The sequence below is a fragment of the Gavia stellata genome, chromosome 15 (assembly GCF_030936135.1).
Source record: "Gavia stellata isolate bGavSte3 chromosome 15, bGavSte3.hap2, whole genome shotgun sequence".
Taxonomy (NCBI): domain Eukaryota; kingdom Metazoa; phylum Chordata; class Aves; order Gaviiformes; family Gaviidae; genus Gavia; species Gavia stellata.
Genome location: NC_082608.1, coordinates 23,551,336 through 23,565,552, shown reverse-complemented (window position 1 = coordinate 23,565,552; position 14,217 = coordinate 23,551,336). Strand labels below are relative to the sequence as shown.

The following is a 14,217-nucleotide window of genomic DNA, read 5'->3' as shown; positions in this document are numbered from 1 at the left end:
CTTGGTTGTGCTCCTGCTGGAAGCAGACTCCGCTCGTCAGAGCAGGCTAATGTGCTCTGGCCATCTTTCTATGCTGTGCCGCCCTTGCTGCTGGCCGGACACATCCAGCTGGGCACCAGCCAGCGATAGCTGCTGTGAGTTCCCATAAGGCTGGGCTGGGCCCTTGCCTCTGCTGACAACCTGCACTGGAGAGGCCAGCGGCTGCTGGGATGCAGGGCTGGAGCCCACTGGGTGGGAAGGGGTGGGTGCTTGTGGGAAGAAGCCGGCTTGGCTGCAGTCACTTGGAGCCTGCAGTGAGCTGGCATGGGACCTGCTGCAACCCTTGGCCAGCTGGGCTGGTGCTGCCCAGAGCACTGGCGGTGCCAAGCCCTGCTGCACCCCAGCTTTGCGGGGTGGCTGGCAGGGTGTGCCCTGGCTGCGGGCAGAGCCAGGCACAGGATGGGATGGCACTCAGCTCCTGTGCCCTGGCTTCACCTGCCAGCAATGGGGCGGCTGCCTGCAGCCTGTGGGGCTGCTGGGTGCTCCCACAGGGACTGCTCTAGGTGGTGGCACAGGGCAGTTTTGCAGGGGGCAGGGGCTGGCTCTGTTGTCTGTGGATCTCAGGTGGTGTCACAGCACCAGGGCACCAGCATCTGCAGCCAGATCCCTCCCCACATATTGGTAGCTGCAAAATCCCAGAAACTCTTGGCATGCTGGCTTCCCGTGGGGGCTTGGCAGGCTTCCTGGGAGCCTCTGCCAGGCCAGCTGTGAGCGAGGCGGGGCTTTTTGTGCTCCTCCTGCTGGGAAAGGTGCTGGCTGCATACAGCAGGATCAGGAGGTCTGGAGCACACAGGGCTGTACCAGGGCAAGGGACGTGGCAATAAAAGGGATGAGGAGGGAGCCCTGAACAGCACTGACCTGTAGAAAGAGGCTGCTGTGAGAAGAGGGAGCTATGAGCATGGGGTGAGCAATGTTGATGTGTCCCTGCACATGCTTGATGCTGTGTCTGTCCTGCTTGCCTGGCTGAGGACCAGTGCTGGGCCTGGAAGCGCTCCAGATCCCAACACTACAGCCTCATCCTCCACAGCAGCAGGGTCCAGGTTTGGCCCAGGTGACTTCTCCAGGCTGTGTCTGATGGGCAGCCCCAGGGGTGGGGGGTCAGCCCTCTGCCCTCCTGGGGAGGGAGCCCCCAGGACAGGGCATGAGCCTGGCCAGGGCATTGGTCCTGGTGGAGCCCACAGACTGGGAGCAGGGGGGTAGGAGCCCTCTTCTGAGCATGCCCTCTCTTCCCTGCAGACCTGCAGTGCTGCTGATTGTTGGCCTGGCCTGGACCGTGCAGGAGACTGCAACTGCCACCAGTACCTTCCAGGCCAAGGGTGGGAGCACTTTGGCTTGGATGAAGTCAGGGGCAGCTTGGCAGGGAGCTGGCATGGGGCAGGGAAGACAGGACTGGCGAGGCACCCGCTGGAGGTGGGAGTGATGTCCAGGGCTGGGTCCTCTGGGCCAGCTGAGCATTCTCTACCTGCAGAGTGGAGCTGTGCAAAGCCTGCGGAGATTGAACATGGCTACGTGGAGCACCTGATCAAGTACCGCTGCGACCCGTACTACCAGCTGCCTAGCTCTGGTGATGGTGAGGCATGCGGCACGGGCACAGCACCCAGGGACGGGCCTTGTCCCCCGCTCCAGGGAATGCATGGGGCTGCCCCGATGCTGGGTGATGCAGCCCACCCCGGGCCCCTGCCTTCCTGGAGGGTACGAGTAGCTACCCCCGCTCCCCCCAGACCTGGGGAGGCACAAGTAACCCCATGCCTTGCTGGCTGCTGGGCCCTTCCCCACGCTTGCAGGGCAGGGGTGCTGACTCTGGTCTCCCTCCAAAGGCATCTGCAGGTGCGATGAGGATCACGCGTGGGTGAGCCCTGAAGCTGGCAAGGAGGTGCCCGTCTGTGAGCCGGCGGAGAGCAGAGCAGAGCAGCAGGGGCTGCGAGGGGCAGGGTGGGCGGGGGCTGTCAGCGCTCTGGCTGTTCCGCTGGCGGGCTGCCGCGGCTGCTCTCCGCGCCCGCCCCGCCGCACGCTTCCGGCCGCGCCCTCCGCGGCCGGAAGTCCTCCTGCGGCCACGTGACCCCACCGTTTCCCCACGACGGAAGTCCGCCGAGGTAGCCTGTCTTGTCTAGCGGTGGTTGGCCTCTATGGTGGTTGCTGCTCCTATAGGCCCTGGCCTCTGTGTCTATGGTGCAGAGGGCTAGAGTGGCTCTTCTCGCGGGGCACTGTGGGGCGGCCATGGCGGCGCTCAGGGAGCTGGTTCGCCGTCGCTGAGGCAACTGCAAGCAGGTGGGGGGGTTGTAGGAGCGGGGCGGCGGGGCCGGGCCGGGCCGGGGCAGCGCTCCGGCACCGCTCGGACGCAGACCCTCCCGCTGACCTGTGCCCCGCAGGCCCGATGGGTGCGCGCCGCGGCCCGGCCGCCCGGCCCTGCGCGGCGTGGTAGCAGTCGGCGGCGATGGCCGAGGCGAGCGAGGAGTCGCTGCACCGGCTGGCGGGGACGAGCCCGGACGCCGAGGCGGGCGGGCTGGTGCTGCGGAGGCGGAGCGCCGCCGCCGAGCAGCACGTCTTCAAGGCGCCGGCACCGCGGGCCTCCTTGCTGGGCCTGGACGTGTTGGCGGCGCAGAAGCGGCGGGAGCGCGAGGAGGAGGCGGCTGGTGGAAAGCGGTCACGGGTCTCCTCCTACAAGGACTGGGAAGAGGGCCGTGATGAGGCGGGCAGCCCCGAGGAGGACGAGGAGGACGAGGAGACCGATCGGAGCAGCCGCAGCGCTCGCAAGGACAGGTGGAGTCTGCGTGGGGGTTCCTGTTGCGAGCGGTGGCACCGGGCGCTTTGCAGCCGTTGGACCCTACTGGGGGGAGCGAGCGTGAGCGTGGGGTGCGGGCACTGCCCGTGCCCTGTAACGGGCGGGGCTGTAACCTCCTGTGTGGTAGGGAGGTCTGGAGATCTCCTCGGGGGAGGACTGTGGGGCGCTTCTGTAGATCTGAGGAGGTCTGGGAAAAGCTTTTTCACCAGTGCCCTCCCTGAGGCATTATGGGCAGGAGTGCTTTTAGATGCTGTTAGGCCTGTAAACACCAGTCGTTCTAGTCCTGAGACTGTCTGCTTCTAGATGCCTGGAGGCAGTGGCCTGCTCAGAAGTGCATGTGTCTAAGAGCAGCAGCAGACTTGGTGGGCTGTTAACAAAGGATGGAGAGAGCGCTTTTTAACCATAAGCTCCTGCTATAGTAGAGGTTAGAACTAGAGTTGTATGAGACAAGTTAAAGGCCAGCTATTCCTCAGCACTGTTGAGCTTTTCTTCTCTCTGCTCTGCCTTTCCAGGCATTACCGTTCTGTCCATGTGGAAACACCTTCCTACACAGGGGGTGTCAGCGAGGAGTTTTGGGAACGCAGCCGGCAGCGGGAAAGGGAGCGTCGGGAACATGGTGTCTTTGCCTCCTCCAAGGAGGAGAAGGAACGAAAGAAGGAACGCAATAGGGATCGGGACCACGATCGTAAACGGGACCGTGGTAACTGCTCAGAGAACCTTTGTAACCTTTCCTGCTTAGGGTTTGGGCTTGTCCCTCAGCCTCTTTGTAGTTCTTAGCTAATGTTCGTGGTGTTTTCTGCAGCAGACTTGGGAAGCCCAGTTGTGCACTGGGCACCTGATCTTACTTTCCTTTTGCAGAGGAGCGGGATAGAAGTCGTCACAGCAGCCGATCTGAGAGAGATGGCTCATCGGAGCGGAGCAGCAGGAGGAGTGAACCAGAGAGTCCTAAACATCGGCCCAAAGGTAAGATTGGGAGCCGGTAGAATTCTCATGTGGAACCTAACAGGGAGAGGCTTGTTCGCTTTTTTTGTTTCCTGATCTTTTTGTCAGGACAAGTGTGGGCAGAAAAGCCTGTATCTCCTAACATTTGTGGTTAGGGCAAGCGTAAAACTCCTAGCTCGACCTGGGTCTGGGAGCAATCTGCTAGCTGTGCGTGTGAAAATCTGGCTGATCTCTGCACAGTGGACTCTATTCTGGGTCTATGTGATAGAAATGTGGTCCTTTGGCAATTTTCCTTAGAATTGCTGGGTCAGCCCCTTGTCTTAGAGGCAAGGCAAATGGGTACCCTCTCCGTGCTCCTTGCTAGAAGGTGTAAGGTGGCTCCAGGTGCCTGGGGTCACTGTTTGAACACCAGGTGTCAAACCCTATCTCCTCTGCTAGATGCAGCCACGCCGTCTCGCTCCAGCTGGGAGGAAGATGATAGTGGCTACAGCAGTGCCCGCCGCTCACAGTGGGAATCTCCTTCACCTACGCCTTCCTATCGAGACTCGGAGCGCAGCCACCGGGCATCATCACTGCGGGACACAGACCGGAGAGACCGGGACAGGTATCAGTGCCTGGGGCTGTGGCTATGAGGTGTTGAGCTGCAGAAAGGGGAGAGTGTGTGTAAGCGTAGCGCCTGACGGTGGGCACCAGTTCCTCCCTCATGCTGTTTTTTCAGGTCTGTGAGGAGCAGGTACTCAGATAAGACGCCATTGCCCACACCGTCATACAAATACAATGAGTGGGCTGATGACCGGAAACACCTGGGGGCCACGCCACGGCTGTCCAGAGGGAGAGGTGAGGAGCCTGGCTGAGCTGTCTAGGCTGGGCAGTGGCGGAATGTCTTTCTGTGCAGCACAAGGTCGGGCTCTGTGGGATTTCCTCCGGAGCAGCAGCAGGGCTAGTGCCGGGACTGACCAGCTCACCCCCTCCAGGGCGGCGTGCAGATGGAGAAGAGGGCATTGCCTTTGAGTCGGAGGAGGAGCGGCAGCAGTGGGAGGACGACCAGCGGGTGAGAGCCCGAAGGCAGGCGAGGAGCGGGGTCCGGGGGTGGCTGGGCTGACTGGGCCACTGGGAGTGACGGGGCAGGGGGGGGCAGCGGGTGGGAGCCTCCGGCGGCCAGACGGGGAGTGGCGGGAGGGCCCGACCCAGGGAGTGTCTCCGCAGGCATGTGCTGCAAGGGGCTGCCTGGCCTGGCCTGTGAGGCTGGCAGAGCTCAGGGCTGCGCTTCTCCCCTCCCAGCAAGCTGACCGGGACTGGTACATGATGGATGAGGGCTATGATGAGTTTCACAACCCCTTGGCCTACTCCTCCGAGGAGTACGTGAAGAAGCGGGAGCAGCACTTGCACAAGCAGAGGCAGAAGCGCATCTCGGCACAGCGGCGGCAGATCAATGAGGTGGGCGCGAGATGCGGGGTTGGCTGCTCTGAATGTGTGGGCACTGCTGGTTTTGCTGCCCCTTGAGAGACCCACCTGCTGGCAGTGAAGGCTGAGCCCTTGCTTTCGGGTCGAGAAGGACAGTCTGTGTCCTGGCCCAGACTGAAAGACAGCTCACAGGGAAACTGTTGTTAAGTTCCCCTGGAAAGCGCAGCCCTGCATCTCCTGCATGGGGCAGAATTCTCAGTCAGAGTGACTGCAGTGGATCGTAGTGTACAGGACAGCAGGAATGCAGAGGGCTATGCTCCTGCTTTTCTGGGGTGTGAGTTACATTACTAGGGTTGTCTACTGTTGGCCCAGTGGATGCTGGGGGCTGCAGCCTTCAGCACCTGAGTGTGATTATGTCCAGGCTTCCTGGCGTATTCTGAGTATGGCAGGGGCCTTGTGGACAGTGTCTGTCCTGCATTTCCTTGGAGGCAGTCCTGTTGACCATGTGCTTCATATGGCCAGTCTGTGTTTCCCATACCCTGCTGCCTCCAGTTACTGTTTCTTCCCTAGTGCTTACTTTCAGGCTTCCTAGGCTGGAACCATCAGTTTCATCCTATTGTCAGTGCAGGGCCCAGACCTGGGCTCAGTGTTGTGGTGTGATCTCTCAGCCTTTCTGGGGGGCTTCTGTGTATTTTCTGATATGTTGTTTCCTGCAGGATAACGAGCGCTGGGAGACGAATCGCATGCTGACAAGTGGTGTGGTTCATCGAATTGAAGTGGATGAAGATTTTGAGGAGGATAACTCTGCTAAAGTGCATCTGTTGGTGCACAACCTAGTGCCTCCTTTCCTAGACGGAAGGATTGTCTTCACCAAGCAGGTAGAGACTGTGGCTGAAGGTGCTGATGGCAGGGAGCCCCGCAAGTGTGAGTTCTCTGTACTGAAGCAATACCTCTTTTTCTCTAGCCAGAGCCAGTCATCCCTGTCAAGGATGCCACCTCAGATTTGGCCATCATAGCCCGGAAAGGCAGCCAGTTGGTGCGCAAGCATAGGGAGCAAAAGGAGCGTAAGAGGGTATGCTGTGACCTTTTTGACTTACTACCCCACTGTACACATGTTATATGGTGCCTCACAGCCTTTGTTTGGACTTTGCAGAATACAGGCTTTGGTGGCAGTGGCACTAAGGAGTTCATATTTTTATGACCTGGGGTATCCTGGCAGCCCAGCTCATTGCATTGTCTCATAAGTAGCTGCTGTGATGTGATTTCCTCAGGCACTGCCTGGGACATGAATCACTACGCACTTGTGCAGAGGAGTCTGATCCAAAGGACATTTGGATTGTGGGAGAAGAGAGCAGGTGGAAGAATGCAAGGTAGCTTAGGGACAGTCAGCAGTCAGTATGGCACCACGATACAGCTTGTCATGTCTCAGCAGAAGAGTTGCGAGGAGGAGTATGCAATAAGGTAGCATGTTAGTTTTTGGGGGTGTTTTCTAGGGACTTTCTCTAAAGCTTATATGATAACTGTGGGGAAAGCACAGATGTGTTCCTTGTAAATTGAAACTAAGTGGGATTTGAGTTACGTATATTATGAGTGGGATGGAGGTGGAAGCTAAACTGATATCAGAGGCGAGAGCAAATAGGAAGGTGGGAGAGAGGCTTGTGAGCACCTGTCAAGAGCAGGAGTATTATTTCTGGTTCAGATTTGTGTAGGTTTAAGTTCAAATTTAATGGAAGGGTCAGCAGCTGGAACCATTTTCTTAGGAGGCAGTTGGTCATCCTGTGCCTGAAGTGTCTGTATCTAGACCAGTGTCTAAAAGCTCTGCTCCGGTTCACTTGGAAGAGGGGGAGTTGATACAGGAATGGAGCGTGCATTCCGCGTTGTAGCGTTGGGGAATTATGGGGCTCATATGCTTTCCTGGTCTTATGAATAGGATCGGAGAAGAACGATTTGTCAGTGCTTGCTGTGGCAAAGTTGTGCTGCTCTCTGTCCTTCCAGGCTCAGCATAAGCACTGGGAGCTGGCAGGCACAAAACTGGGAGACATTATGGGGATCAAGAAAGAAGAGGAGAAGGACGAGATGGTGACAGAAGATGGCAAAGTGGATTACAGGTAGGAGCTTGCTTTGAGTTACTCCTGCTCAGCCGATGATAGAGGCTGTAGGCATAGCAAAGTGTGTGGAGAGGCAGTTTCAGGACTTCTGGTGTTTTCTTAGGACTGAGCAGAAGTTTGCTGAACACATGAAAGAAAAAAGCGAAGCCAGCAGTGAGTTCGCCAAGAAGAAATCAATCCTGGAGCAGAGACAATATTTGCCTATCTTTGCTGTGCAGCAGGAGCTGCTCTCCATCCTCAGGTATGGCTGCTAGGGAGCTGGTCTTAGAGCATTCCCAGGGCACTGGCCTACGTCTCAGGAGCCCAAGTGAGAAATTCTCCTAGATACATGGCCCGTTTGGAAACTGTACCCTCAGGAAGCAAAGCCCATTGCTTTGTGTGGTTGGTAGCAGCTCTCCTGCCTGAGTAGGATGACACTTAGGTGGCCAGCCAGGGCTGTGAATGCAAAACCCCTTCTTTGTGGTGTATGAAGAAATACTTTTTCCCTTTCTTCAGAGACAACAGCATTGTGATTGTGGTGGGGGAGACAGGGAGTGGGAAGACGACTCAGTTGACACAGTACCTCCATGAGGATGGCTACACAGACTATGGCATGATTGGCTGCACCCAGCCCCGTAGAGTGGCGGCCATGTCAGTTGCCAAGCGGGTCAGTGAAGAGATGGGGGTGCGTCTGGGAGAGGAGGTGAGTCTGGCAGTGGGTGCAGGGGTGCAGCCTGATGACAGTGAGTGCGTGGGGCTGTTGGAAGACTTGCTGGTATCTCTACCCTCCTAGGTGGGCTATGCCATCCGCTTTGAGGACTGCACGTCCGAGAACACAGTGATCAAATACATGACAGATGGGATCCTTCTTCGTGAGTCACTGCGAGAGGCTGACCTGGACAACTACAGTGCTATCATCATGGATGAGGCGCATGAGCGCTCACTCAATACTGACGTGCTCTTTGGCCTGCTTCGGGAGGTGTGTGTGAGCCTGGACTAGCGGACAGCAGTGTAGGGCATGTGAGCTGGTCTTAAAGCAGAGTATTGGCAGGGACAGCCCTTCTCTACCAGGTCTGAGAGAGGGAAGCAGAGCTGCCACATCTCTGTTCGCACTTGCTGCTCCAACATCCCGGTCCCTGGTTCTGGGGGGTTAAATCCCCCCTAGTGCCTAAGTGCTACCAGAGGCTTACTGGCTAACTGTCAGAAACGCTAGGTACAGAGATCTTTGCTGGCTTAAGGCTTCCTGGACCGAGGTTAGAAGATCTTTTTAACTGCACAGATCATATAGCATCTGTGTTCCCTGGCATTACTGGCCAGTGCTTCTAGAGTACAGCAGAAGCTCTGTCCTCTGCTGTTGTCTCAGTAATAAAGAAGCAACCTGCAGCTATGCACAGATGCCCCTTCCTTATTGTTCCTTTCACCTGCTTTCTAGGTGGTGGCCCGACGCTCAGATCTGAAGCTTGTTGTCACCTCGGCCACTATGGATGCTGATAAGTTTGCGTCTTTCTTTGGGAACGTTCCTATTTTCCACATTCCTGGGCGCACTTTCCCTGTTGACATTCTTTTCAGCAAGGTATGGTCAATGTTGCAGAGGGAAGTTCTGTTGTGACAGGAGGGGGTTGTGACTCTGTGGTGGACAGGAAGGATAGAGAGGATAGAGGAGTAGCCGTGCTATGATGCAGTCTTGCACACAGGACAGGGCAGGTGAGAGTATTGGTGTCTGTAACCTGGGCTGTGCCTTTCAGACCCCACAAGAGGATTATGTGGAGGCTGCAGTGAAACAAGCCCTGCAGGTCCATTTGTCTGGTGCTCCTGGAGACATCCTCGTCTTCATGCCTGGCCAGGAGGACATAGAGGTGAGCTGGAAGGGCAGGCACTGTCCTACCCCCTTGTTGTTTTAATCTTATGTTAACACCCCTCTTTGTATCTAGGTGACCTCAGAGCAAATTGTGGAGCACCTTGAGGAGCTGGAGAAGGCGCCTGCTCTTGCTGTGCTGCCTATCTATTCTCAGCTACCGTCAGACTTGCAGGCCAAGATCTTCCAGAAGGTGCTGATGTGTGTTCTGTGATAGGAGTGGGGATAGGGGAAGATAGTGCAGGGAGGACTACTGAGCATGAGTGAGAGGTGCAGACATGCCTTTTGTATTACATGTGGAGGGTGAGAGAAAGCATGCATGCCCTTCAACTTCCTAAGAGTCACCCCATCCTTCTGGGTTCTGTATTGCTGCTCTGCACTCTTCCTTAGTGGTGCAGAAGCCCTTGCCCAGGGATTTGACTGATGTGCAATATGCTTGCAGGCTCCGGATGGGGTCAGGAAGTGCATTGTTGCCACTAACATTGCAGAGACCTCACTGACAGTGGATGGCATCATGTTTGTGATTGACTCCGGCTACTGCAAGTTGAAGGTAAGCCAAAATTTCCCATACTGTTTATGCCTGTGATCTCTGGGGTTGGGTTGAAGGAGTTCTGTGGTAGTGACCCAGCCTTCCTGTTACTTCGGTCCGTTTTTCTTGTGCCCTGCAGGTTTTCAACCCCCGTATAGGCATGGATGCACTGCAGATCTACCCCATCAGTCAAGCCAATGCCAATCAGAGGGCAGGCCGAGCTGGCCGAACGGGCCCAGGCCACTGCTTCAGGTAGGCATGTCACTGGTGTTCTTGTCTTATTTGCAGCTTGGCATCAGGTTATATGTATTTTTTTTCTCACTGGAGCTGTTCGTTATCTTGAACTTCTCGGGGGATGAAGGCAGGAGGCAGGCCTTGAGGCCTTCTCTTTTGGACCCAGTGCCTCTGCAGAGGAAAGGATATGCTCCAGTTTCTTCCCTTGCCCATCTTCACTTGTGCTCTCAGGATAACAGCCAAGCCAAAGGCAGCTTTCTCAAAGCTTTGCTTTGAGACTGGTCTGTACCCGGGGAAGGACTGTGCTTGAGAGCGGTGTACACTGTACTGCGGCCCAGGTGCCGTTGTGTGGCAGGGAGGCCACACTTTGGTCAGGGTAGAGGTTCATCCCTGGGGTCCTGCTGACTGCCCTGGATGAGTGCAGAGTTGCTGCCCTGTGCCATGCCTGGCTGGGTTGGGCAACAGCTGGTGAGTCAGTAAGGAACACGGTGACCTGAATGGGAGAAGCATGCTCTTGGCATCTGTTCCCCAGGCTCTACACCCAGAGTGCGTACAAGAATGAGCTGCTGACAACCACAGTGCCCGAGATCCAGCGCACCAACCTTGCCAATGTAGTGCTTTTGCTCAAGTCCCTGGGTGTGCAGGACCTGCTGCAGTTCCACTTCATGGATCCGCCCCCTGAGGACAACATGCTGAACTCCATGTACCAGCTGTGGATCCTGGGGGCCCTGGATAACACAGGTATTGGCTGCTGGGGCAAGCTGTCAGCCCATGGGACTCGGACTTGCCCAGCTGCTGATCCCTATGCTGTTTCTACAGGTGGTCTGACCTCAACAGGACGTCTCATGGTGGAGTTCCCACTGGATCCTGCACTCTCCAAAATGCTCATTGTCTCCTGTGACATGGGTTGCAGCTCCGAGATCTTGCTCATTGTCTCCATGTTGTCTGTGCCTGCCATCTTTTATCGGCCTAAGGTACCTGTTCGCTCTTTTCAGCAGTTTGGGGCCTTCCCCTGCCCTTTCACTAAACCGTGTTCTTTGCTCACCCTACAGGGCCGAGAGGAGGAGAGTGACCAAGTGCGGGAGAAATTTGCTGTTCCAGAGAGTGATCACTTGACTTACCTGAATGTTTACCTGCAGTGGAAGAACAACAGCTATTCTACACTGTGGTGCAACCAGCACTTCATACATGCCAAGGCCATGCGGAAGGTGAGGCTGTGGCAATGAGGCTGGGGGAGGGAGCCTTACGCAGGAGAGGGATCTGACTGCCACGCCCCTTTGCAGGTGCGGGAGGTGCGTGCCCAGCTCAAGGACATTATGGTGCAGCAGCGGATGAGCCTAGCATCCTGCGGTACTGACTGGGATGTTGTCAGGAAGTGCATCTGTGCTGCATATTTCCATCAAGCTGCAAAGCTGAAGGTGAGAGGTGTCTGTGCTAGTCTGGGGCCTGAGAGGCCCTGTCTGGGAACAGGTGGGCTAACCGCACTTCTCTTTGCAGGGCATTGGGGAGTATGTGAACATCCGCACAGGCATGCCCTGCCACCTGCACCCCACGAGCTCTCTGTTTGGCATGGGCTACACACCAGACTACATTGTGTATCATGAATTGGTCATGACCACCAAGGTGAGCTTGAGCTGAGGGCTAGCAAGAAGGGTGAGGAGTGCACTGCGGGAGGTGGGAGGGCTTTGCTGTGATACTAGGATCTGTCAGAAGGGCAGTTCTCAGCCTTTCTCATCTATACCAACTAGGCATGTCTGTGTCATCTGCAGAGTCCTGTTTGTCCCTTTCCCAATGTTTTTTCCTGGCATATGTGGGACATGTTTGAACCTCTTTGCGGTCTCAGCAAGTCCAGCCCATAGCCGCTTCTGAGGCCAGGAGGAATGGTCCGGAAGGGGTATAGTCCCAACCTGAGAAGTGCCATCTGCAAGTGGGGGAGGGAAGGAGCTGCCATGGCTCTGGAAATGGTGCCCAGGCCCTGAGAGCACCATCCTGCTATCCCGGTCTTCCCTTCTGTCCCTGCAGGAATACATGCAGTGTGTCACTGCTGTGGATGGAGAGTGGCTGGCAGAGCTGGGCCCCATGTTCTACAGTATCAAACACGCTGGCAAGTCACGCCAGGTGAGTCTCCTGTCCAGGACAAGCTGGTGGACAGCAGGCCCACTGCATGCCCGTTCTAGCGCGGGGTGTGTGTGTGTGTGTGTTTTGACATGGAGGGAACAGGCCTGTGGGCCTGCAGAGAGTCTGCTGCTGGCCAGCCCCCAGCCTGTCCCTGACCTGCTGCTGCCTTGCTCTAGGAGAACCGCCGCCGTGCCAAGGAGGAAGTGTCTGCCATGGAGGAAGAGATGGCTTTGGCTGAGGAGCAGCTGCGTGCCCGCCGGGAGGAGCAGGAGCGTCGTAACCCACTGGGCAGTGCAAGGTGGGTGCTGGCGCTGCCTGGCCACGGGTTGCCTGCTTAAGAGTAGGAGTATTGAGTTGCATGGAGGATCCCAACTTCCCCATGAGTGTTCTGGTGCATGGAAAGGTTGCATCTTCCAGTAATCACCTTTGTCCTCTCCTGGCAGATCTACTAAAATCTACACCCCTGGGCGGAAGGAGCAGGGGGAGCCCCTGACGCCACGACGCACCCCAGCCCGCTTTGGCCTCTAAGAAGGCAGTGCCTGTTGCTTTGAGGCTTCAAGACTTCCAGGAGCAGCTGAGTCTTAGGAGAGTGCCCAGCTCTTCTGATCACTGTACTCTGTGAGGCTCTCTACATCTTGTGGCCCAGGAAGGCTTTGGTGCTTGGCACTGATTTTGCTACAGAACAGAAAAAAATTTATTTGTTTAAAGGTTGTCAGTCTAATCCCCGCTTTGTTTTGCGCTGCTTCTTGTCCTGGAGATGAGTGCTGGGTGGAGGCAGTCCTGCAGAATCGTGCAGGGCTGGTACTGTCAAGTTGTTGCCTTGTAGAGCCTGGGACAAGACACAAAACTACACTGACCTAGAGGGCAAAGACAACCTGTCCCTGGCCCAGCCCTGGCCCACACTGCAAGGCAGTTCTCCCACAACCCGTGCCCTGGGCAGGCAGCCAGTGCCCAGCTGTCCCTGTACACATGAGACCGTAGGTCCAGCCCTGTTTCAGGCCAGGCTGTGCTAGGAATTCTGCTCACCTTCAGCTGCTCACACTTGTGGTGCTGCTCATGTGCTCTGACTGTGAGGTACGAGTTTTCTTCCTGCTGCCTGCCCAGTGTGTCTTGAAGATGCCTGGAGGAAAGGCAGGGGAGATGAGGTGATGCAGTGGTGCAGAGACAATCCTGATCTGCTGGCCTTGCAGGAGCTTGGGTAGTCCAGCAGTTGTCCACCTATCCCATACACCACTGCCAGCAGCAGTAACTGCTGTGTGTGTGGAGCTCAGCCCCACTCCCCATGTCTGCCACTTACTCCTTTTTGCCTGTCAGCTCTGCAGTCTGCTTGATTTGCCACTGGATCTTGTGCCTTAGTTTCTCATCTGACTGCCTGAAAACAAGGCGTGAACTGAGTGAGCTGGTGTGAGGAGAAGGCAGCCACCTGCCCCTATGTGCTCAGGTAAGGCTTCTCACTCACATCTGCTCCTTCACACGCTGGCTGATGTTGACCAGCACCAGCTCCCTCTCCTTGCGCGGCCTGCTGCTGTCAGAGCACGCCAGGGCATGGGAAGAGCGCAGGGTTTCTACCTGGAAAGAGTGACCCCCCCGTGCCATGCGTGAACCAGCATGTGACTGCTCTTCCTAGCCTCTATGTGCCTGGGGCTGAAGGCAGCTGGAGAAACTAAGCTGTGCTGGGGCATCAGCCTTTGGGGCTGAGCAGAGGGTCCGGAGACGCTCATGTCTTACAAGAGTTGCTCTGGGGAAGAACCGTTACCTCAGCACTACTGGCTGTGAATTTCTGTCATAACATGGTAGTTTCATGCTGAGGGGCTTCTTTCTAGCAACAGAGCAAAGAGGGCTAGTTTAAGGAGAACAAGATGTTCAGCCCTGCTGCTCCTGCCAGACCAACAGCCTCCTCCCTTGGGGGCCTGGGATATGCAGTATGCCATCCCCTGTCCTGTCCTCTCCACCTCTCCCCTGCCTGTGGGCCAGGATCTGTTGTTCCCTGGTGCTAGGGGCCCAGCCTCTGTTCCTGCCCTTGGGTTGTGGTGCTGCCTGTTTCTATCCTGCACCTGCTCCGTGGCCTTGCTGAGCTCTTCCTTGAGGAAAGCCAGCTCCACCTTGCAAACAACCAGCTCCTCTTCTCGCATAGCCAGAGCTCGCTTGCTGTCCTGGTGTAGCTGCTGCCAGTGTTGGGCTTGGCTGCTCAGCTCCTGCAGCCTCTCCTGGAGGGAGCGGGCCTGCC

The 14,217-nt window shown here is 56.7% G+C and overlaps 1 protein-coding gene across 1 annotated transcript; it reads left to right on the top strand.

Moving 5' to 3' along the window:
• Positions 1–2,473: 2,473 nt before the first annotated feature.
• Positions 2,474–12,701, top strand: DHX38 (DEAH-box helicase 38). Its single transcript, XM_059824901.1, has 26 exons — positions 2,474–2,799; positions 3,334–3,521; positions 3,680–3,784; positions 4,202–4,367; positions 4,482–4,600; positions 4,738–4,814; positions 5,045–5,200; positions 5,884–6,045; positions 6,132–6,239; positions 7,163–7,275; positions 7,379–7,516; positions 7,771–7,957; positions 8,048–8,233; positions 8,687–8,827; positions 9,000–9,110; positions 9,186–9,302; positions 9,552–9,659; positions 9,778–9,890; positions 10,405–10,613; positions 10,692–10,846; positions 10,925–11,080; positions 11,156–11,290; positions 11,370–11,495; positions 11,895–11,990; positions 12,167–12,288; positions 12,434–12,701. The coding sequence occupies exons 1-26, from the start codon at positions 2,474–2,476 to the stop codon at positions 12,516–12,518; spliced, it is 3,705 nt and encodes a 1,234-aa protein (XP_059680884.1). The 3' UTR covers positions 12,519–12,701.
• The last annotated feature ends 1,516 nt before the right edge of the window (positions 12,702–14,217 follow it).

Coding starts and splice junctions, on each gene's coding strand:
- DHX38 (XM_059824901.1), top strand. CDS start 2,474: ATGGCCGAGGCGAGCGAGGAGTCGCTGCACCGGCTGGCGGGGACGAGC. Junction 7,517..7,770: donor GAGCTGCTCTCCATCCTCAG/GTATGGCTGCTA, acceptor CCCTTTCTTCAG/AGACAACAGCATTGTGATTG. Junction 11,291..11,369: donor ATCAAGCTGCAAAGCTGAAG/GTGAGAGGTGTC, acceptor TTCTCTTTGCAG/GGCATTGGGGAGTATGTGAA.